The sequence below is a fragment of the Nerophis ophidion genome, linkage group LG13, assembly GCF_033978795.1.
Source record: "Nerophis ophidion isolate RoL-2023_Sa linkage group LG13, RoL_Noph_v1.0, whole genome shotgun sequence".
In the NCBI taxonomy this organism is placed as follows: domain Eukaryota; kingdom Metazoa; phylum Chordata; class Actinopteri; order Syngnathiformes; family Syngnathidae; genus Nerophis; species Nerophis ophidion.
In genome coordinates this window covers 45,121,765-45,147,455 of record NC_084623.1, presented here as the reverse complement: position 1 = coordinate 45,147,455, position 25,691 = coordinate 45,121,765, and the positions used below count along the sequence as shown (strand labels likewise).

General features: G+C 37.9%; 2 protein-coding genes across 5 annotated transcripts in view; one reads left to right on the top strand and one right to left on the bottom strand.

The window, feature by feature from the left end:
* LOC133564603 (EH domain-containing protein 2-like) overlaps nucleotides 1-25,691 on the bottom strand; it is a 91,340-nt gene that overhangs the window by 45,427 nt on the left and 20,222 nt on the right. The window lies entirely within an intron of this gene.
* megf6 (multiple EGF like domains 6) overlaps nucleotides 1-25,691 on the top strand; it is a 152,895-nt gene that overhangs the window by 121,657 nt on the left and 5,547 nt on the right. The window contains exons 21-25 of the mRNA XM_061919022.1: nucleotides 4,948-5,076; nucleotides 7,343-7,468; nucleotides 13,663-13,791; nucleotides 17,976-18,104; nucleotides 18,258-18,386. Of these exons, the coding sequence (XP_061775006.1) occupies nucleotides 4,948-5,076; nucleotides 7,343-7,468; nucleotides 13,663-13,791; nucleotides 17,976-18,104; nucleotides 18,258-18,386 (642 nt within the window). The remainder of the gene's footprint in view (nucleotides 1-4,947; nucleotides 5,077-7,342; nucleotides 7,469-13,662; nucleotides 13,792-17,975; nucleotides 18,105-18,257; nucleotides 18,387-25,691) is intronic.

Below are 25,691 nucleotides of genomic sequence, written 5' to 3'. Positions count from 1 at the left end.
AGTCTTTCACAAGAAAGGATGGGGCGAGGTACACCCCTTTGTCCACAACTGCGTGAGCAAATGGTCAAACAGTTTAAAACAACGTTTCTCAAAGTGCAATTGCAAGAAATTTAGGGATTTCAACATTTATGGTCCATAATATCATCAAAAGGTTCAGAGAATCTGGAGAAATCACTCCACGTAAGCGGCATGCCGGAAACCAACATTGAATGACCGTGACCTTCGATCCCTCAGGCGGCACTGTATCGAAAACCGACATCAATCTCTAAAGGATATGCTGCCATCTAAGCGCCGTCTTTTTAATGGACGCCCCTGCTTATTTCAGCAACATAATGCCAATCCACATTCAGCACGTGTTACAACAGCGTGGCTTTGTAAAAAAAAGAGTACTTTCCTGGTACCGCCTGCAGTCCGGACCTGTCTCCCATCGAAAATGTGTGGCGCATTGTGAAGCGTAAAATACGACAGCAGAGACTGAAGCTCTACATAAAACAAGAATGGGAAAGAATTTCACTTTCAAAGCTTCAACAATTAGTTTCCTCAGTTCCCAAACGTTTATTGAGTGTTGTTCAAAGAAAAGGTGATGTAACACAGTGGTGAACATGCCCTTTCCCAACTACTTCTGGCACGTGTTGCAACCATGAAATTTAAGTTATTATTTGCAAAAAAAAATTAAGTTTCTGAGTTTGGACATCAACATAATGCCAAGCCACATTCAGCATGTGTTACAACAGTGTGGCTTCGTAAAAAAAAAAGAGTGCGGGTGTTTTCCTGTCCCACCTGCAGTCCAGACCTGTCTCCCATCAAAAATGTGTGGCGCATTATAAACCGTAAAATACAACAGTGGAGACCCCGGACTGTTGAACAACTGAAGCTTTACATTAAACTAGAATGGAAAAGAATTCCACTTTCAAAACTTCAACAATTAATTTCCTCAGTTCCCAAACGTTTATTGAGTGTTGTTAAAAGAAAAGGTGATGTAACACAGTGGCGAACATGCCCTTTCCCAACTACCTTGCCACGTGTTGCAGCCATGACATTCTAAGTTAATCATTACTTGCAAGAAAAAAATAAAAGTTTATGAGTTTGAACATCAAATATCTTGTCTTTGTAGTGCATTCATTTGAATATGGGTTAAACGTATTTGCAAATCATTGTATTCCGTTTATATTTACATCTAACACAATTTCCCAACTCATATGTAAACAGGGTTTGTAAGAAACAGTTGAATTAATTCCCATTACATTCATCATATTTATGGAAATGTGTGCAAAATTGGAATATGAGTATCATGAATTACAATCACAATTACAATTTACAATCGCCCATGTCTGAATTGCGATGCATATACAATTATTTCCCCCACCTCTACTCTCCCTCTCACCTCTGCACTTCATTTCTAACCAATAAAAGTGTTTTTTGTCAAACCTGGTGCATAAAGGCATTTTGTACAATGGTTAATAGTACCTTTAAAACACCACCACAGTAAAACAATCAACATGCATGACGTATATGCAATGCACATTATACTGTAATCATTGCAGTATTATACAAACCCGGTTTCCATATGAGTTGGGAAATTGTGTTGGATGTAAATATAAACGTAATCCTTTTCAACCCATATTAAATTGAATGCACTACAAAGACAACATATTTGATGTTCAAACTCATAAACTTAATTTTTTTTTTGCAAATACTAATTTACTTAGAATTTCATGGCTGCAACACGTGCCAAAGTAGTTGGGAAAGGGCATGTTCACCACTGTGTTACATCACATTTTATTTTAACAACACTCAATAAATGTTTGGGAACTGAGGAAACTAAATGTTGAAGCTTTGAAAGTGGAATTATTTCCCATTCTAGTTTTATGTAGAGCTTCAGTCGTTCAACAGTCCAGGGTCTCCGCTGTCATATTTTACGCTTCATAATGCGCCGCACATTTTCGATGGGAGACAGGTCTGGACTGCAGGTGGGCCAGGAAAGTACCCGCACTCTTTTTTTTACAAAGCCACGCTGTTGTAACACGTGCTGAATGTGGCTTGGCATTATGTTGCTGAAATAAGCAGGGGCGTCCATGAAAAACACGGCGCATGGATGGTAGCTTAAGTTGTTCCAAAACCTGTACATTTCTTGCAATTGCACTTTGAGAAACGTTGTTCTTAAACTGTTTGACTATTTGCTCACGCAGTTGTGGACAAAGGGGTGTACCTCGCCCCATCCTTTCTTGTGAAAGACTGAGCATTTTTTGGGAAGCTGTTTTTATACCCAATCATGGTACCCACCTGTTCCCAATTAGCCTGCACACCTGTGGGATGTTCCAAATAAGTGTTTGATGAGCATTCTTAAACTTTATCAGTATTTATTGCCACCTTTCCCAACTTCTTTGTCACGTGTTGCTGGCATAAAAATTGTAAAGATAATGATTATTTGCAACAAAAAAAAAAAGTTGATCATTTTGAACATCAAATATGTTGTCTTTGTAGCATATTCAACTGAATATGGGTTGAAAAGGATTTGCAAATCATTGTATTCCGTTTATATTTACATCTAACACAATTTCCAAACCCATATGGAAAGGGGGTTTGTTAAAACTTTATACTCCTGGCAAACATTTCATGCGATGCCAACACAAGGGCTTTATTTGATGTTTCACGATGTGGTCCATACCATGTAAGGACTATCTAACAGCCCGACTCCTTAACATCACCTCAGACCCTTTTCCTCTCCTCACACGCTCTCCAGACATCTGATAAATGTTACACACCAGTTGCCAAGTAAAACACAAGGCATTGTTTTTGTCTCCTCAGCAGCGGATAAGGGCTTTTGGAAGGCAGACATGCATAATGACAGCTCCGTAATTGCCTCTTTAGTCTGGAGTCCTTTCTTATCTGTTCCCCACGCCGAGTGTTTGAGTGCGGCGGGCTCACCCGTAAACACGATCGGTTCACGAGATTCACGTCGTGCGCTGTATGACTGATTGCATTCATTCTTGTGACGAGCACAGAGAAAGTGTATGTGTGGAAAAATGTTCCCACGTGTTTGGGCTGCCGGAGAAAGTTGATGGGAGTTTTGTGACCGGTTGATATTGAGAGTCCGTGTATGTTGATGTGCTAAAGTGAGGCAGGAAAGGGAAATGTTTCTTTGTTCCTACAAGCTACTGGCTGAAAGTACTCCCTGCTGAAACACTTTTTAAATGATAAGATCAGCATTGTAAGAGTACAGGATTAGTTCAGTAGTTTTTTTCCCCCTCATGATGAGGTTCTTCCATCTCAAAACAAACAATGTGTACCTGTTGGATAATAGGACCATCGTTGCTTTCATGGTAAATGGAGAAAACCTACTTTTTCATCCGATTCAAGTCCATTTAATAGTGCAAAGATATTACTACATCACGGACACATTTAATTATGTGTACATATTTTTGCATGTCTTAAAGCAGTGGTTTTTCAACCTTTTTTCAGTGATGTACCCCCTGTGAACATTTTTTTTTAATTCAGGTATCCCCTAATCCAAGCAAAGCATTTTTGGTTGAAAAAAAGAGATAAAGAAGTACAAACCCCGTTTCCATATGAGTTGGGAAATTGTGTTAGATGTAAATAGAAACGGAATACAATGATTTGAAAATCCTTTTCAACCCATATTCAGTTGAATATGCCACAAAGACAACATATTTGATGTTCAAAATGATAAACTTTTTTTGTTGTTGCAAATAATCATTAACTTTAGAATTTGATGCCAGCAACACGTGACAAAGAAGTTGGGAAAGGTGGCAATAAATACTGATAAAGTTGAGGAATGCTCATCAAACACTTATTTGGAACATCCCACAGGTGTGCAGGCTAATTGGGAACAGGTGGGTGCCATGATTGGGTGTAAAAAAACAGCTTCCCAAAAAATGCTCAGTCTTTCACAAAAAAGGATGGGGCGAGGTACACCCCTTTGTCCACAACTGCGTGAGCAAATAGCCAAACAGTTTAAGAACAACGTTTCTCAAAGTGCAATTGCAAGAAATTTAGGGATTTCAACATCTTCGGTCCATACTATCATTAAAAGGTTCAGAGAATCAGGAGAAATCACTCGACAGCGGAGACCCCTGACTGTTGAACGACTGAAGCTCTACATAAAACAAGAACGGTAAAGAATTCCACTTTCAAAAGCTTCAACAAATAGTTTCCTCAGTTCCCAAACGTTGTTAAAAAAAAAAGGTGATGTAACACAGTGGTGAACATGCCCTTTCCCAACTACTTTAGTACATGTGGCTGCCATGAAATTTTAAGTTAATTATTATTTGCAAAGAAAAATAAAGTTTATGAGTTTGAACATCAACTATCTCGTCTTTGTAGTGCATTCAATTGAATATGAGTTGAAAAGGATTTGCAAATCATTGTATTCCGTTTATATTTGCATCTAACACAATTTCCCCACTCATATGGAAACAGGGTTTGTATTACCACATCACGGAACAATTATGCATACATATTTTTGCATGTCTTAAAGGAAACGCTATGTATTTCTGGCCTAAATTAGTAATTGTCAAGCATAAAAATTACTAAATGAACCAAAAAATGACTACATTATCTCAAATTACGAGCTTAAATTGGTTCTGTTAAGGAGCTTTTGACTCAAAACACTTGTATCTCAAATCAATTTAGCCAATTGTAAGTAATTAAACTCAATTTAGTTAATGAAAATCATATCATAATGGCAAATTCCACATATGACTTGATGACATCAGGGTGACCACACCACCACCGCCACAGGTATCTCGGCAATTTAGGGGAAATCCTGGAATCCAATTACACAAAAACCAGGTAAGAAAAGTTGAAACCCTGGAAGCCTCGACACGTGAGAAACAACCCAAGTCACAGGACTCCTTTTTAACCACTCATCTAGTTTTAACTCCTCTCACAACCTCCACAAATTTTTTTTGGATTATCTCACTGCAGGATGTCGCACCGGAACTTACGGACGAAACTGCAAGTCTCGCTGCAGCTGTCTTAATGGTGGCCGCTGTGACTTCAGGACAGGAGCTTGCCAATGTCCTCCAGGCTTCATCGGAGCAGACTGCAGCTCACGTATGTTAGAAACCATATTATCCTTACTTTTATATGCATAATCCATCCATCCATGATCAACTTTGCTTATGCTGTTTGGAGCGTAATTTAATACATATTTAGTTCGCACCTACAAACCCTGTTTCCATATGAGTTGGGAAATTGTGTTAGATGTAAATATAAACGGAATATAATGATTTGCAAATCCATTTCAACCCATATTCAATTGAATGCACTACAAAGACAAGATATTTGATGTTCAAACTCAGAAACGTAATTTTTTTGCAAATAATAACTTAAATTTCATGGTTGCAACACGTGCCAGAAGTAGTTGGGAAAGGGCATGTTCACCACTGTGTTACATCACCTTTTCTTTGAACAACACTCAATAAACGTTTGGGAACTGAGGAAACTAATTGTTGAAGCTTTGAAAGTGAAATTCTTTCCCATTCTTGTTTTATGTAGAGCTTCAGTCTCTGCTGTCGTATTTTACGCTTCACAATGCGCCACGCATTTTCGATGGGAGACAGGTCCGGACTGCAGGCGGGACCAGGAAAGTACTCTTTTTTTTACAAAGCTACGCTGTTGTAACACGTGCTGAATGTGGCTTGGCATTGTCTTGCTGAAATAAGCAGGGGCGTCCACGAAAAAGCCAGCCCTTAGATGGCAGCATATCCTTCGTAGATTGATGTCGGTTTTTTATACAGTGCCGTGTGAGGGATCGAAGGTCACGGTCATTCAATGTTGGTTTCCGGCCGTACCGCTTATGTGGAGTGATTTCTCCAGATTCTCTGAACCTTTTAATGATATTATGGACTGTAGATGTTCATCCATCCATCCATTTTCTACCGCTCATTCCCTTTTTGGGGTCGCGGGGGGCGCTGGCGCCTATCTCAGCTACAATCGGGCGGAAGGCGGGGTACACCCTGGACAAGTCGCCACCTCACCGCAGGGCCAACACAGATAGACAGACAACATTCACACTCACATTCACACACTAGGGCCAATTTTTTAGTGTTGCCAATCAACCTATCCCCAGGTGCATGTCTTTGGAGGTGGGAGGAAGCCGGAGAACCCGGAGGGAACCCACGCATTCACGGGGAGAACATGCAAACTCCACACAGAAAGATCCCCAGCCTGGATTTGAACCCAGGACTGCAGGACCTTCGTATTGTGAGGCAGACGCACTAACCCCTCTGCCACCGTAGATGTTGAAATCCCTAAATTTCTTGCAATTGCACTTTGAGAAACGTTGTTTGAGAAACCAACTATTTGCTCACGCAGTTGTGGACAAAAAGGTGTACCTCGCTCCATCCTTTTTTGAGAAAGACTGAGCATTTTTTTGGAAGCTGTTTTTATACCCAATCATGGCAGCCACCTGTTCCCCATTAGCCTGCACACCTGTGGGATGTTCCAAATAAGTGTTTGATGAGCATTCCTCAACTTTATCAGTGATTATTCCACCTTTCCCAACTTCTTTGTCACGAGTTGCTGGCATCAAATTCTAAAGTTAATGGTTATTTGCAAAAAAATAAAAAATGTTTATCAGTTTGAACATCAAATATGTTGTCTTTGTGGCATATTCAACTGAATATGGGTTAAAAATTATTTGCAAATCATTGTATTCCGTTTATATTTACTTCTAACATAATTTCCCAACTCATATGGAAACGGGGTTTGTAAGTCCCAGTGTGTTGGTATTAGGAATAGTTACCGAAAGCTCAGTTCCACAATGGCACCTGTGCCGATGTAAATGGTAAAACCAGGCTAAAAAAACCCCAAATCTGTTCAAATCGTTTCCTAATTCCATGCAGTCCCAGCCACTTGCAACAACTGCTTTAAAGGGATATTGTGCAAAGCGCCTTGTAGGTAATGTGGTGTCTTTATTGAGCAATGCTCAGTTCCAACAGTCTGTGTTCTGTATTGCTGAATTTTTATGTGTTTTGTTTTTCATGCACCGGCATCATTCAAAAAGTACTAATTTGCCACCGATATAGTTTAAAATTTAAATGATACCATCATTAGTCGATAAAAGGTCAGCTTGAGCACAGCAGTCATGTTCAGATGCGCTTGCATGCATGAAAACATAAACATAAACGTATCATTGTTGACATCATTCCTACTGTCCCTTGAAATAACTGCTGCCTTGCACAATACAAATAAACGTCAGCATGCGCCATTATGATTGAAGTTAGAACATTGTGAGTTTATGCCGTTTATGTCTAAATACTGTCTTCTTTCCCTCGATAATATTTTGCTTTTAAGTAAATTTTTTGTTGCACTGCAGGCTGCCCGAGTGGGTACTATGGCAAAGACTGTGCTAAAATGTGCTCCTGTGGGGAAGATCGACAGTGCCACCCAATTCACGGAAGTTGTATTTGTGCAGCTGGTCGGATGGGAGAGTCTTGTCAAGGTACTCAAAGGCAACACTGATATTATATAATTGCTCTTAATGATGTATCCCCTCATGCCAAAAATAATTATATTTAGTTCATTTATATTCCTTATAGCAGTGGTTTTCAAATGGGGGTACTTGAAGGTGTGCCAATGGGTACGTGAGATTTTTAAAAAATATTCTAATAGTAGTAACAATTCAACAATCCTTTATAATGATATTTATTGAATAATACTTCAACAAAATCAATCAATCAATGTTTATTTATATAGCCTTAAATCACAAGTGTCTCAAAGGGCTGCAGAAACCACAACGACATCCTCGGTAGAGCCCACACAAGGGCAAGGAAAAACTCACCCCAATGGGACGTATGAATGTAAGTTCATAAACTGTGAAAAGAAATGCAACAATGCAATATTCAGTGTTGACAGCTAGATTTTTTATGGACATGTTCCATAAATATTGATGTTAAATGTGTTTTTTTTTGTGAAGAAATGTTTAGAATTAAGTTCATGAATCCAGATGGATCTCTCTTACAATCTCCAAAGAGGGCACTTTAAGTTGATGATTACTTCTACGTGTAGAAATCTTTATTTATAATTGAATCACTTGTTTATCTTTCAACAATTTTTTTAGTTATTTTTATATCTTTTTTCCCAAATAGTCCAAGAAAGACCACAACAAATGAGCAATATTTTGCACTGTTATACAATTTAATAAATCAGAAACTGATGACATAGTGCTGTATTTTACTTCTTTATCTTTTTTTTTTCAACCTAAAATGCTTTGCTCTGATTAGGGGGTACTTGAATAAAAATAAAAAAAATCACAGGGGGTACATCACTGAAAAAAGTTTGAGAACCACTGCCTTATAGTATTGTTTACATCTCTTTAGGCTAGGGTTGCACTATATAGACAACATATGATAAAAATCATATACATTTGGTCAAAGGTAGAGATTAAAATACCGTCATGTTGTGATGATCCATGTTGATGACCCATTCTGGCAAAGTCCTGCATATTTGACAGCGACAAGCAAACATGTGTCTTCAACACAATGTAGTGTCCTCGCTAGAGGCTAATGTGGCTACAGTTCGTGGTGCCCAAGACCAGACTTAAAACCATGGGAGAAAGGGCCTTCTCTGTGGTTGTTGGCCCTAAACACTGGAACACTCTGCCCCTCCATGTTAGAACTGCTCCCATAGTGGACTGTTTTAAGTCTCGTCTTAAGACCCACTTTTATCCTTTGGCTTTTAACACTACGTGAGTTGTGTGGTCCTCTGTGTTTTTATTTTGATTTCTATTTATTGTTTTAATTGGTTTTACCCTTTAAAATCTTTTTTAATCATATTTATTTTTATATTATTTTTGATTCAGTCATTGGTGGAGCTAAGGATATTTGAATATTGTTGGAAACATTGATGTTGTTTAAATGTGCTATACAAATAAATTGGATTGGATAAGGTCCCTTCACAGTGCAGCTTTTTGTACTTTAGAAAATCCTTGCCTCCATGGTGGCAAAATAAACAGCATACAAGTATTATTATCACTGGAGCCTGGAGGACTAGAGGACAAACAATAGCTAAACGTGCTACAATACACAACGTAGTAAGATAAAAAAAAATTAAAAAAAACGCTTAACTGGAGTTTTTAATGTAAACAGGGATGGACGGCTTGATACAAATATCATCAGTAACGATACCAAGTAAAGTGACTAAATCGACGTTTGCTATTATCACAAAATATTGTTTTTGTAATTATTTACAAACAGAGGAAATAGGATATACATGTAGTTTTTGTTTGTTATTTTTCACTATTTTCACTAAAAAAAGGGTCTATTTAAAGGCTAAAGTATACAAATTAGTTTTAAGATGGGACTTAAATGCTTCTACTGAGATGGCATCTCTAACTGTAACCGGGAGGATATTCCAGAGTACTTTAGGGCTATAAAGTACTCTGGAACATTGATTGATTGATTGATTGATATAGCCAGAATAGAAAACGCTCTATAGCCCGCAGACTTGTTTTGGGCTCTGGGAATCACTAATAAGCCTGATGTATATGACTATCGCAAATCTTCAAGATAAAACGTTTTAATAAAATTTGAATAATAAGACATTGAGACTGATTTGGTAAATTAAAAGCTTTCTTCTCTGTAAATGTAAACCTGTTGGTAAGATGGTATCAAATTGTGAACGGGTAATGGGTAGATAGATTTTAAAATTAACTTTATTGTACTGTATTTGTATATTATAAGGATATATTATAAGAATGCACCCTGGACAAGCGTCCAGGGTGCATCCCGCCTTCCGCCCGAATGCAGCTGGGATAAGCTCCAGCCACCCCCACAACCCCGAGAGGGACAAGCGGTAGAAAATTGAACGGATGTACTGCATATATTAACAGTGGGTCCCTAGCCATAAGCTCTACACTTTAATTTCTTACATTTTTGCAGAACGGACTCTAATATTCACAAAATGTACAATAATATCATATAAATTATGTCCGTAAATAAATGAATAGCTAAAAAAAGATCCGTTTAGGTGGACAGTTTACCTCAGTAGTACATATCCAGACTTAGTCCTCAAGAAAAGTCCGTCACACAGGGTTTGTATCAGACCTTGAACATTGCTTTTTATCACCCTCTTAAGTAAACAAAGGTTATGGGTAACACATTCTTAGTGTTGGGCCTCTGATAATTATAGGCAGTTTTGCTGGGAAAAACAGGAGCCCATTTGGTTTATCAGCATTTTTAGCAATTGTAAATGGGGCTTTCCGAACCCTGGATGCACTCAGTGCTCACTTTATCTCCTCCAATGTATGTAGACTCCCCAGCTCTTAAACATATCTTGTTTATTGTTTACAGAGACCTATAAGTAGATCGTTTTTCTGTGTTCCGCATGTCTGGATTTAGCCGAAAAGCAAATAAATATACAAATATATCAAAGAAATCTCCCGTGCTGTTTTTCCAAACTAAATTACCCAGAGAAACATGATGATTCTTTAAACCAGAGCCACATTGGACTACTTTGCCATGGCTTTAATGAACTGTTGCTAAAACAAACACGAAGCCAGTTTGTCTTTGAGTGGTTGCAGAAAGGCCTCCTGCTTGTTTTGATGATTTTTGAACACCTACCTATGCTTTGCACCAATTATAAATAATTGAAATATTGTTTATTTTCAGTTCTTACCTAGTAAGTATCGATCACCTAATCCAGACTAGAGTTGTCAAATCCCATTTTTCCATCATTATTATTCTATCACACAGTACATTATAAAGGGAATTCATATGGCCCCATTCGTTGCGGCTTACCTGACACATGAAACGTGACAAATTGAGGGGTGCATTATCCACTATAGCCGCCAGATGGCAGTAGAGTGTTGAACACCCTAAATGTAATTTGTGGCAATACCAGCATTGACCACAATGTCAGCTGCTATGGAGAGTAGTGCTTCCAATCATTTTAAGGTAGGGAACCTATGAGTCTGGAGCCAGATGTGGCTCTTTTGATGACCGCATCTGGCTCTCAGATACATTTCAGCTGACATTGCTTAACACGATAAGTCAGTGTTTTTCAACCTTTTCTGAGCCAAGGCCCATTTTTTTCATTGAAAAGATTCTGAGGCACACCACCAGCAAAAAAAATAAAAAAATGAAACTCAGTAGCCGATATTGACGATAAAAAGTTGTTCTCGCAATAGCTCTTGTCTCAATGTAGGTGTACAGTCACGACCTGTCTAATCTCTCCATAACTTATTTTGAGTTTTTTGGTGTTTTCCTGTGTGTCTTGCGCTCCTTTTTTGGTGGCTTTTCCTCTTTTGTTGGTATTTTCCTGGAGCAGTTTCATGTCTTTCTTGAATGCTATTCCCCGCACCTGCTTTGTTTTCGCAATCAAGACTATTTAAGTTATGCGGACGCACTCCTTCATTGTGAGGACGTTGTTGATTGTCGTGCCATGTACGGATGTACTTTGAGGACGGCGTCTGCTCCACACGCTGCAAGTCTTTGCTGTCGTCCAGCATTCTATTTTTGTTTACTTTGCAGCCAATTTAGTTTTAGTTTTGTTTTGCTTCAATGCCTTTTTCTTAGTGGCCCTTAGCGGCACTTGCCTTTTGTTTATTTTTGGTTTAAGTGTTGGATACCTTTTTACCTAGACGCTGCCTGCTGCATGGTTTGTAGCTGATCACGACAAACCATATTCCCGACATCTTCAAAGCAATTAGCTACCTGCTGCCACTTACTGATATGGAAGAGTGTTACACGGCTACTCTGCCGAGCTCTAGACAGCACAGACACTCAACAATGACAAATTTGCGGATTTGCATAAAAATCTATGCTAAAATGTAAAAAAAAAACAAAAACCTGTGTTTAGTTGTACAGTGCAGGTTTAAAATAAATATTTTAATTAAAAAAAATATTGTTTCCTCTCTGAAAATTTTGAGCAGAGATGCCATTTATGACACACACAAGATTTGGGTGGAAATTTGCATTATTTATTTTTATTTTTTTTACAAATGCCAATGTCGGGGTGCGCCTTATGAACGTGTACGCCATATACATTGAACTTTACAGTACTAATATATTGAAAAATTAAGAAATAATGTACTGTTAATAATTTACAAGTTATGTACATATTTGTGTTTGCTATAAATAAACATGAACGAACAATAAACAAATATACTACAATGACAACTACAATTAAGTTCAATCCAATATATTCAATAGTAAAGTGTTTAAATTTCCGGTAAATGTCCAACGTTTAAATGAAAATTTAAGAAAATAGGACGGAAAGCAATGTGTTTGATACCTCCTGCTACAGTGAAGCCAATACAAAACTTCTATGCCGTTTTGGCAATAACTAAAAAAGTAAACAAAACACAAATAGGCAAAAACCTAAAAATTAAAAATTAAAATAATTTTTTTTAGACATTATACTTTTAGGGAAAATGCTTGGCTAGAACATGAACTTAAATAATACGGTCATTTTAGAAATTCGGCCGTAAACCTGTCACTATGACGCCGTTTGAAGGAATGTTAAAATAGCATTTATGAGTTTTGGTGCTCGCCACACTAAACTAAAACTATTACAAATGACATGTTGACTCGCTACTAAATTAAAGTTTAGCAGAAACAAAGTATAACTGTATCTATCAGTTTATTTAGTCCACCAATGTGTGTAGAACAAGCAAACATCTGTAGAGCACATGGCCACGCTGATGATCAGCTATTGAAGTGCTCGGTCACCATAGTTACCGTATTTTTCGGACTATAAGTCGCAGTTTTTTTCATAGTTTGGCCGGGGATGCGACTTATACTCGGGAGCGACTTATGTGTAAAATTAACACATTACCGTAAAATATCTAATAATATTATTTAGCTCATTCACGTAAGAGACTAGACGTATAAGATTTCATCGGATTTAGCGATTAGGAGTGACAGATTGTTTGATAAACATATACCATGTTCTATATGTTATAGTTATTTGAATGACTCTTACCATAATATGTTACGTTAACATACCAGGCACCTTCTCAGTTGGTTATTTATGCCTCATATAACGTACACTTATTCAGCCTGTTGTTCACTATTCTTTATTTTAAATTGCTTTTCAAATGTCTATTCTTCCATCCATCCATTTTCTACCGCTTATTCCCTGTGAGGTTACAGGGGGCGCTGGTGCCTATCTCAGCTACAATCGGGGTACACCCTGGACAAGTCGCCACCCCATCGCAGATGTCTATTCTTGGTGTTGGGTTTTATCAAATAAATTTCCCCCAAAAATCCGACGTATACTCCAGTGCGACTTATATATGTTTTTTTCCTTCTTTATTATGCATTTTCGCTAGGTGCGACTTATACTCTGAAAACTACGGTATATGCCAGGGGCCGGCCCTGGCTACAGTAAGAGATGCTGTAAAGCTCAAACGGATGATTCCTCTCTTAAAAAAGGGAACTCCAGTTTAAATCTCAGTCAGAGGGAATGGTAACATTTACTATTAGGTTTGTTTTTAATAAAATACTAAATTATGTTTATATTATTGTTTTTTTATTGAAGTTATCTTTCTAAAATGCTAGCCTGTACATTGTCTGCTGAGAAAAAATATTGCACTTCGACAAATGTAACGGAGGACCATTTTCCTAGTCTACACCATGTTGTTCTGCTGTGTTCTGACCACTCCAATATTCTAATGCCTGCTAAATATTTCCACAGTGTGTCCCAAGGGACTTTACGGCTTGCAATGCCGCAACGTATGCAGATGTCAAAATGCAGGTCTGTGTGATCCTATTGACGGAACATGCAAATGTGGCCTTGGCTGGACTGGACCATATTGTGACACAGGTTAGTGTTACACAATACCACCTAAACGTTTACAACAACAACAAAACTATACAATATAACACAGGTGTCGAACTCTTGTGCAGATATCATATTTAACGCACATTCAGCCTGTATGTTGGGCTTCTAAAATAAGGAGAGAGTTAACCATTGACTCAAAATGATTTAGATTCGATAGTACTTTATTTAGCTATTGATTGATGACAAAGACCAAAGTGGTATTAATCAAAAGCATTGCTCTAACCATTCTTACTAAGAGTGGGAGATTCAGAGGCGTAGCACCAAGGCCCCCGTACACAAGACTTCTCAAGAGCACCCATCCCACCAGAAACCCAACGTTACCGCCCCATACATACACACTTGATATGTTCACATGCACTAAAACTAATTATTGCATGGATTTGGTTGCAACCAGCTTTTTAAAACACATGTAAAAACTTGACTTTTTAAAGATGGAAATAACAAGCAATTTGGTCTTGATTCACAAGATTTAAATACTCCTATAACTTGTCATTATTCACCTAAACTCTTGAACGCATCATAATTGACTCTTGAACGCACCATAATAGACTCTTGAACGCATCATGATTAAATAAAATTATCCCCTCAACCCCCCCCCCCCCCAAAATGGATTAACTCGCTGGAATAAAAAAAAAGACAACATACTGTACATCCATAAACGGGGACACGTGAAAAAGTGCCTTATATTTATCTGTACAGTAATCTATTTATATATATATATATATATATATATATATATATATATATATATATATATATATATATATATATATATATATATATATATATATATATATATATATATATATATATATATATGTATGAATTATTTATACATATTTATTTAATCATATATGCACCTTATTGCTTTTTTTATACTGCACTACCATGAGCTTATGTAACAAAATTTGGTTCTTATCTGTGCTGTAGAGTTCAATTTTGAATGACAATAAAAAGTACGTCTGATTCCAGAAAACACAGAGTGAGATGTTCTACCTCTTGTGCGAAACACAAATGTATAAAATGACTTAACACATTAAAATGACTACTAAAACATTTATAAACACAACAATCAACTTCTAAAACATTAAAAACGACTCCTAAACTCATAAAATGACTCCGAAGAGATGCACAGTGACATCTAAAACGTAAATTACTCCTAAAACCCATAACAAGACTCCTAAAACACATAATAGGACTCCTAAAACACATAAAGACTCATAAAACACGTAAAAATACTCCTAAAAAGACATAAAAAGACTCCTCAAACTAATTAAAAACAGAATGAGGTGTTTGCATCCTTTGCGAGCACATACACTTGGTGGCCTAAGTCTAAATATGATTTTTAATTTGTGATCAGTGGATAATATGAATCATGACGATACATAGTTGTTATTGTGATTGTATCAATACAAAGCATATCCTGGGAAGTTTCCCTTTAAAAAAAAAAACTAGTGACACCTCGGTTTTTAACTTTAGAGGATCCTTGAACACACCACAGTTATGTGCAATGACATTCAAAAGGCAAACTTGTACATAACTTCCTCATATACTGCCACAGAAAGATGTATTATATTTTTACTTGTATTCCATCAACTCATCCTTGTTCCAAAATGTTGGTGCTATGTTCGAATGTTTAAAAGTGAGCTTAGATAGAATTATGACATCCGTGTCTAGTTAAGCATTAGAAGCTACGTTTGTCGCTATCCATTTGGAAAAAATCATTTCGGATTTTTGTCAGGGGGTATAGGTAGTTTTAGACATTTTTGTTTTAATTTAAGCAACCTTATTATTGAACTTTTATGGCCATGTTCATTTTATATTAACAATTCTGATGTAATTAAAAAAAACCCATAAAAAGTACATTTGTAAATGAAAGAAACATATATACTTCAAACTTTACAAACGCCCTGTGGCCCCCCCTTGTGCTCGAGTGGCCTGACATACTGTACAATGACTCGACTTATCCCCCATAGGTTACCACCAAATGTAGGAAAATGTTACTGTGCACAATTGAAAATGACACCACGTTAACTATTAAATTGTTTGTACCAAAAGTGATAATTGAAACAACAACTAAGCATGCTGGGAAATGTCTCCTCCTAAGACCTGAAACTATTCCCTATTCTGTAGAAGATTTCAAGAAATTGCTCCTCTACCGACACCCTGACTGAAGTTACAAATTTCCCGGATTCCGATTCTTTTTATGTGCCTTCAAAATACTATTGCTTTTGCCTGGACGTTGAAATAATTACATTATTAAAATGAACAACCACACCAAAACAACATTTGCAGCAGTCTCTCTTAAAGAGAACTACACTTTTTTTTCTCCGTTCACAATCATAAAACAACGAATGCATTTTTTTATTATACATTCTAAATAGTAAATAAATGCAATCAAAAGTCTGCTTACAATGGAGCCTGTGGATGTTGCTTTATCCTGCCTATAAAGCCCTTAAAACCTCCAAACACCTCTAATCAAGGTTATATATTCATGCTTTAAGTATATATGTAATGTAGTAATGGGCACATTTATAATATTTAATATTTACGTATTTTGCTCATTTTAAGCATACATAGCGCAATAAAAAAATAAAAAAACACATTGAGTTACTCGCTTTTTTTTTAGACATCAATGATTACTCCTCACTGCAAAATTCATGAGAGCCAACAAACATAAAAAAGCTCACGTACTGTACAAGGTCAGCTGTCATTAGGAGGCCGACTGCTAGGATGTTCATACATTACCATTAAATGAATAATGACTCCTAACCCTCGTGAAGAAAAAGGGGGCGGAACCAAGCGTCTTTTTGTGTCGTTCTCGCCATTTCCGGGTCTAAATTGGCTGTTAAAGTGTACCATCTTGTTTGAATACGTCCTCGTCCTTTTACTATCCAGGTGAGAGGCATGATTTATGGTCTGGAATAGTTTGACAAGCAAGGAAACGAAGACTGATTAGTCGATCATGTCAACACAGGCACATAAGCTACAAATAGTTTGTCCGCGTTAGCTGTGACGATTGCGAAGCATCGTGATAAGGTTTCGTTCTCTCTTGGATGCAGTCGGTCTTGGACACAGCGTGAAGGTAAGAAACAATGATTTATTTTAGAATACAAATCAGACTAAGAAAAAGCTTGCACAAGGCACAAAAGGCAAACCAAAAGAGTTAGCATGGGAGCTAGAAAAACAACTAGGGCTGAGCATGGAAGCTAACAAAACAAAGGCATAGCGCGGAAGATAGCAAGTACAGAACTGTTAACCAGAATCGGGAATCAAAGTCGTCACTGTTGTGCGAACACAAACTAGGAAGCAATAACGAATGGACAAAGAAGAATTGATTAACGTGGACCCCGACTTAAACAAGTTGAAAAACTTATTCGGGTGTTACCATTTAGTGGTCAATTGTACGGAATATGTACTGAACTGTGCAATCTACGAATAAAAGTATCAATCAATCAATCAATCAATCAAAGGCAGGCCTAAATCAAGACGGTAATCAAGAGGCAGGGGCGCGTCAAAAGCAAGAGGCAGGTGAATCTAATGAGTAACTATGTTGACAGAATAAACAAGGAAGTACGACCAGGAACTAAGTCAAACATTAACAGAACCTAATACAAAAAAGACTCAAAACTTAATCATAATATGATCCAGGCAGCGGATCACAACAGTTAGCACTTAAAATAACAATATCACTAATACGTGGTTTTCATTCAACTCTCAGACTGTCGGAAAATAGAAATACTCAAATTAGAACGAACGAACAAACAAACGCTGATATTTTCAAAAATGCACATTTCCTTCGCACTAGGGTTAAAAAAAAGTTTATCCGCGCAAGAGGAGTTAAACAAGAATGTCTGTCCACATTCAACTTTGTCAAAGCCAGAAAAAAGGGGCCACAGAAGACTAGCAGTTAGCACTCTGGTTCATCGATATTGTGCTATATTATGTGATGTGCATGTTCTCTTTAAATCAGTGCACACTCAGAGTTTATAAAACCTCATAAAATGTTTTTATTGGTCAGTGTTTGTTTTAAGCGCATTATGTGCATTATCTTTCAATAAATCTGGTCTAAGGTGGATTTAAACCCCTGCTCTATAACATTAAGAGATGTTTTGATTAACATCACATACAATACCACTAAGTGTTTTTACCTGTTGTGTGTGTAGCTTGTTTGCAGGGAAAATATGGGGTAAATTGTTCTCAAGACTGTCCTTGCATCAATGGTGGGACCTGTGATCGCTTTATTGGCACCTGCAGCTGTACCGCTGGTTATTACGGCCACTCCTGTCAACACGGTATGCAAATGTTCATTTTGGATAGAGATACAAACCTATTGTATAGTACACAATATAGACACAATCCCTGTGTATGTTTTATGATGGTATCAGTGAGGAACCACATTTTCATAAAGTCATTTAACACTTTTTGATTTGTTTTGTTTTTTCTAGGATGCCCACTTGGATTTTTTGGCGTAAACTGTGCTCTGACTTGTGACTGTGAGGTGGGGCAGAGCTGTGAAGCAGTGACAGGACAATGTGTATGTCCCCCAGGATACTATGGGTTTCAGTGCCAAAGACGTGAGTAATTGTTTGACTATGGACTGTAAGCGTCAATACAACATTTTTTTTGTGGCGCAGCACTAATCGTACATCATACCTGTCAACATTCCCATTTTCCATGGGAAACTATTTTATTATTCCTTTCTTTTTCCGGCCCCCTCTCTCGTTCAAGACGTGTTTTAACTTTCATCTTCTCTTGAACAATGGTGCAGTACATTGGCAGAAGGCAGATCCGGGTGGATAAACCAAAATGTGTTTTTTGGCAGGAAAATGTCCGCTAATTTCAAATAAAAATGTTGACAGATATGTTGTATATTGCAACCCAGTGGTTCTCAAATGGGGCTACGCGTACCCTTGTGGGTACTTGAAGGTATGCCAAGAGGTATGTGAGATTTTTTTTTAAATATTCTAAAAATAGCAACAATTCAAAAATCCTTTATAAATATATTTATTGAATAATACTTCAACACAATATGAATGTAAGTTCATAAACCGTGAAAAGAAATGCAACAATGTAATATTCAGTGTTGACTTTGAATGGATGCGGCTGCAATGATGCTAAACTGAACTACAAAGAACATGACTCACTGCTGAATAAAAGTTTAGCAGAAACAAAGTGTAATCATATCCATGAGGTAATTCAGTCCATCAAAGTAGAACAAGGAAAACCTGCAGAGCACAAATGACCACGTTGATGATTAGCTACTGAAGTGGCTGGTCGCAATAGTCATATAGTCCCCACAAATTCTTAACAACCCTTTAAAGAACTGCATAGAGCAGTGGTTCTCAAATGGGGGTACAAGTACCCCTGGCGGTACTTGAAGGTATGCCAAGGGGTACGTGAGATTTTTTAAGAATAGCAACAATTCAAAAATCCTTTATGAATATATTTATTGAATAATACTTTAACAAAATATGAATGTAAGTTCATAAACTGTGAAAACAACAACAACAATGCAATATTCAGTGTTGACAGCTAGATTTTTTATGGACATGTTCCATAAATATTGATGTTAAAGACTTTTTTTTTGTGAAGAAATGTTTAGAATTAAGTTCATGAATCCAGTTGGATCTCTATTACAATCCCCAAAGAGGGCACTTTAAGTTGATTATTACTTCTATGTGTGGAAATCTTTATTTATAATTGAATCACTTGCTTATTTTTTTTAGTTATTTTTATTTTTTCCCCCCAAATAGTTCAAGAAAGACCACTACAAATGAGCAATATTAAATCAGAAACTGAGGACATAGTGCTGTATTTTACTTCTTTATCTCTTTTTTTCAACCAAAAATGCTTTACTCTGATTAGGGGGTACTTGAATTAAAAACAAATTCACAGGGGGTACATCTCTGAAAAAAGGTTGACAACCACTGCTCTAAAAGCCGTAGATGTTATTGTCACATATGCATGTACAGTAGATGGCAGTATTGTCCTGTTTAAGAGTGTCACAACATTGCTGTTTACGGTAGACGAAAACGTGACTGCTGTTGTGTGTTGTTGCCGCGCTGGGAGGAGGTTAATGAGACTGCCTAACAATAAACCCACATAAGAAACCAAGAACTCGCCCTCGATCATTCTACAGTTATAACGTCATTGGGCAGCAGAGGTGGGTAGTAACGCGCTACATTTACTTGAGTAACTTTTGGGATAAATTGTACTTCTACGAGTAATTTTTATGCAAGATACTTTTACTTGAGTATATTTATAGAGAAGAAACGCTACTTTTACTCCGTTCCATTTATCTACATTCAGCTCGCTACTCGCTACTTTTTTTTAATCGATCTATTAATGTTTGTTTTGGTTAATGACAGAGCTTCAATGTAGGATCTACGCATGCCTGCGTTTCACCAATCACATGCAGTCACTGGTGACGTTGAACCAATCAAACAGAGCCAGGCGGTCACATGACTGTGATACGTAAAACCCGACTTAAACATGTTGACAAATTTATTGGGGTGTTACCATTTAGTGGTCAATTGTACGGAATATGTACTGTACTGTGCAAAAAGACAATTTTTATTTCAACCGTACTTCCCGTCAAAAGCCTAAAGACTGATCGCACAGTTCCTTTCTTCACAATAAAAGCGCCGCTCCATCGCGCCTGCGCTAACAAAATAAGAGTCTCCGAAAGCCAGCGCAAACAAACTAGCAAGCTACGGAGTTTGCCGCCAATGTATTTCTTGTAAAGTGTATAAAAACAAATATGGAAGCTGGACAAATAAGATGCCAAAAACCAACGACTTTCATGTGGTATTAGACAGAAAAGAGGAACTTTTTTTCTCCTCCATTTGAAAACGTGGACGTCTGAATCCAATCATTGCAAGTCATCAGAATCAGGTAAAACACCAACTTATATTCTTGTTTTCATGAAAGATAGGAATCTACATGTTAAACATGCATGTATATTCATTAAAACACCTTCAACATGTCAACAAAAACGGCAAAATAAATAAATGTAAATTATATATATATATATATATATATATATATATATATATATATATGATATGTGTGTGTATAAATGATATGTGTGTGTATGTATATGTATATATGAGGTAGATCACCTCGACTTGGTCATTTACTAAGTAATTGATAAACGTTGAAAAACTTATTGGGGTGTTACCATTTAGTGGTCAATTGTACAGAATACGTACTGTACTGTGCAATCTACTAATACATGTTTTAATCAATCAATCAATCAAATCAAATCAATGAATGCCTACTGAGGCTATGGTGTTGTTAAGTTATTGTGGCTCAATGTGCCATTTTTTATTTTATTCTAATGTACTATTATTTAATAGATATTATTGTTTTAGTTGCTGAAGAGATATTCCTGGCTCTGAATTTGCTCATTGCTATTTTTATGTTTTTGTGCATTATTTGTTGCCGTAATCAGGTTACTCATCAGTTACTCAGTACTTGAGTAGATTTTTCACAACATACTTTTTACTTTTACTCAAGTAAATATTTGGGTGACTACTCTTTACTTTTACTTGAGTAATAAATCTCTAAAGTAACCGTACTCTTACTTGAATACAATTTCTGGCTACTCTACCCACCTCTGTTGGGCAGGCACTCTGTTTATATTGTGGGAAAGCGGACGTGAAAACAGGCTGTCGACACGTCACTCGGGTCCGCAAGGAGCTGGAGGGGGCGTGGCCTCCAGTTCTGCCTGAATTTCGGGATATTTTCGGGAGAAAATTTGTCCCGAGAGAGGTGCTGAATTTCGGGAGTCTCCCGGAAAATCCGGGAGGGTTGGCAAGTATGGGTGTAATACTGCTCACTAATAAACAGAGGACAAAAAAACATAACCTCTTTAGTGGACGTAACAAATAACATGTGGCAGTAATTCCTGACAAGGCTGAACTGTTCTAGGATGAAACAAGGTAGACAGGACACATACTGTACTCTCAAACATGTGTGCATTATGGTGTAGACTTCCCAGGTGTAATGCCACAGTACAAAGACAGATGTGAGCACACATGAAAAGAACTTCTAAAAACGTCAAATGAGGGTTGTTATATTGAGCAGACAGACAAGTCGGGAGGACTAGACTGGATTCCCCACCGCTTAATGCATTCCTCTTGCATCCTCGTGCCCTCCTGCCAGCTTGCAAGGCACTCAGCTGCAGTGTGAGCACTTAAATGGCCACTTCAGTCCTAGCAGGAGGGCCAAACAACACAAATACACCCCGAGCTCTACCTGTGTGTGTGTGTGTGTGCTTCACAAAGGACTTGTGTAATTGTCATTTCTGTATAAAATGTCATCTGTTGTGGTTCAACACATTTGTTTGTACGGCGAAACCTCTCAACATAAATGATTGTGGGGTTCTGGTTGGCCTCTGGATTGTTACAATTCGGAGTTAAACTGAAGTCTGAAAGTCTCTTATAAATCTTAAAACCGCTTTCTGACCTCTTGAGGATGCGCCGTTTTTGGACGATCTTATTCACGTGCCTCCACTTTGACTGTGTTCTGTTCCCACCAGCCACGATGTAATTTTTAGAACTTTCATATGAAGTCTACTCCAGTGTTAATTTTGACAGGAGTTTTTAGTTAAGTTTCAGTCATCCTCCTTTGATGCAAATGTATTTTTGGTTTTACTCATATCCATCCATCCATCCATTTCCTACCGCTTGTCCCTTTTGGGGTCGCAGAGGGTGCTGGAGCCTATCAGCTTTATTCGGGCGGAAGTCATATTTTTGTCATAATTTAGTCATCTAAATTACAGTACATTTTGTCGGCTGAATATCAAACATACCGGACCTCAGATCATTGAAGTTGTCTTGGAAGCACTTTAATTATTTATTTAATATTGCAGAGCGTCTGAAAAACTAAATTCACAACAAGACCTGCACTTCACAAATATTTCATAGCTTTAACTTTATTGAGTGTTATTATGTAAGCTAAAATTAAGCATGTTTTTCAAATGTTGAATAATGACTAAAATGTTCACATGAAAAAAACAAACTAGTTTTATTCTAAATTGCGTACAACGACACTGAGTGTAAACAACTGGCGTCTTGGCCGTTTAAATAGAGAAACCATTGTTATAAATCTAGAATGTTTTATATATATATATATATATATATATACACACACACACACACACACACAGGTATATATAAAACAAACCTGTCCTCCTTTGGGTTTCTCAAGTTGTGCACATAATAGCTGAACAGTTTTCAGAGGACATTCGATCAATCAATCAATGTTTATTTATATAGCCCCAAATCACAAATGTCTCAAAGGACTGCACAAACCATTACGACTACAACATCCTCGGAAGAACCCACAAAAGGGCAAGGAAAACTCACACACAGTGGGCAGGGGGAATTCATATCCAGTGGGACGCCAGTGACAATGCTGACTATGAGAAACCTTGGAGAGGACCTCAGATGTGGGCAACCCCCCCCCCCCCCCCATCCATTATAGTGCACTGCCCAAGTATCTTGTTTATTGGATTGGCCGGCAAGTTCGCCCATGCTGTACTACAAAAGTGTTTGAGAGAAGTGGCAGCACGGTGGAAGAGAGGGGTTAGTGCATCTGCCTCACAATACGGAGGTCCTGAGTAGTCCCGAGTTCAATCCCGGGCTCGGGATATTTCTGTGTGGAGTTTGCATGTTCTCCCCGAGAGTACGTGGGTTCCCTCCAGGTACTCCGGCTTCCTCCCTACCTCCAAAGACATGAACCTGGGGATAAGTTGATTGGCAACACTAAATTGGCCCTAGTGTGTGAATGTTGTCTGTCTATCTGTGTTGGCCCTGCGATGAGGTGGCGACTTGTCCAGGGTGTACCCCGCCTACCAGTGCAGCTGAGACAGGCTACAGCAACTCCCCGCGACCCCAAAAGGGACAAGTGGTCCTTGCTCCTTCTGTACTTTATTTTATAGCAATAGTAATTATTTAATAGTAATAGTAATTCAGTATAGTATGAGTCATTTGGAAATATTAGTTTGGGCCAATTTACTGTTGCTACGATGTCCTGACGATTAGCCTGTAGATCAGTGGTTCTTAACCTTATTGGAGGTACCGAACCCCACCAATTTCATATGCGCATTCACCGAACTCTACTTTAGCGAAAAACAAAACAAAACATTTTTTCACTTTCAAGACAAAGTTATTTAGTTTTTTCTATGGGAGCACAAAATCAACCGTGCAAGAATATTCCCTTGTTCAAAGAACAAAACAAACACATGAACTCACAAAAAATTACACATCTGCAAATCGGATGGAAAATTAGAGGGAACATTTTTTGGGGGTATCCATAATACGCCAACAAGGATAAGTTTTTATTTACACGATGAGTTGGGTGTGTCTTGACCTCCGCGGCCCAGGCTCCGCCAAACCCCTGAGGCCGACTGACCGAACCCCTAGGGTTTGATCGAACCCAGGTTAAGAACCACTGCAGTAGATGGCACTTCAAGTTGGTTTTATTCATACAAGAGAAATTTGAGCCACAGGCTTTCTGTGTTTTGTTGTCAACCGTTGCCAAAGTGAAATGTGTTCATGTCTTCTCTTTCTTCCAGGTGTAGAAGACATATTGTAATGATGTGTATAACAATACAGTAGGGAAAGAACTATATAAGAATTGTATATTGCGGTTATTGTGATTAAAATGATCACAGTTATTATTATCACAGTATTGTGGAATGTGCTCAAAACGTTTTTTAAACATAACCAAAATAAATAGACACACTGTTAAAAAACCCACTATTTTGCATGTTTTGTGTTTCTTATGCTTCACTGAAGTGTTTTATCTGTTTTAATAGCTAAACTGTTAATTGTTGTACTTTAAATATTGGTTTGTTCTGTCGCATTTCAAGGGTTATTTAAATGTGCTTAACAAATAAAATATATTCTAACTATGTATCACTTCTGGCGCGTTTTGAGTCCTTCTTTGTTCAGCGGTACTTGACCGCACCATAAAAGACCTTGTCTTTTTTCCTCTGAGGATCGATCATCATAATTCTGTGCTAAGAGAGAACAGCTTGTAGGTTTTAATGTGCACAATTAAATATCTTAGTTGCTCAGACAGTAATGTAAGTTTAGATTTATGTTGTTTTCAACGGGAAACGACATATGTCTCCTGTTTTAATGTTAGCATTTAAGCTAGCAAGCTGGCACCAGTAAGTCCCGGGTGAGTTTATCATTCTCGGTTTCTCATTTTAGTTTAAAAGGTTAATATTAACCGTACGGAATTTTTTCGCGGTCATCATTATTACAGTTTATCGTTACACCCCTACAGACTTGTTTCCTAGTGAAAAATCCAAACATTGTGTATTACAAAGACAGTAGTTCTGATTGGATCCCCGTCGTGATTTAATCCCTCCCCTATCCTGCATGCTACTGTGATTGGATAGATTCCTAACTTGTCCCACCCACCGAAAGACAAAATTAAATATGATTAGATTTCCTGTCTGTCAACATTTTCATCTCATTTTTATTCTTCCATTGAATTGTCATGGGGGCTTCACGGTGGAAGAGAGGGGTTAGTGCGTCTGCCTCACAATACAAAGGTCCTGCAGTCCTGGGTTCAAATCCAGGCTCGGGATCTTTCTGTGTGGAGTTTGCATGTTCTCCCCGTGAATGCGTGGGTTCCCTCCGGGTACTCCGGCTTCCTCCCACTTCCAAAAACATGCACCTGGGGATAAGTTGATTGGCAACACTAAATTGGCCCTAGTGTGTGAATGTTGTCTGTCTATCTGTGTTGGCCCTGCGATGAGGTGGCGACTTGTCCAGGGTGTACACCGCCTTCCGCCCGATTGTAGCTGAGATAGGCGCCAGCGCCCCCCGCGACCCCGAAAGGGAATAAGCGGTAGAAAA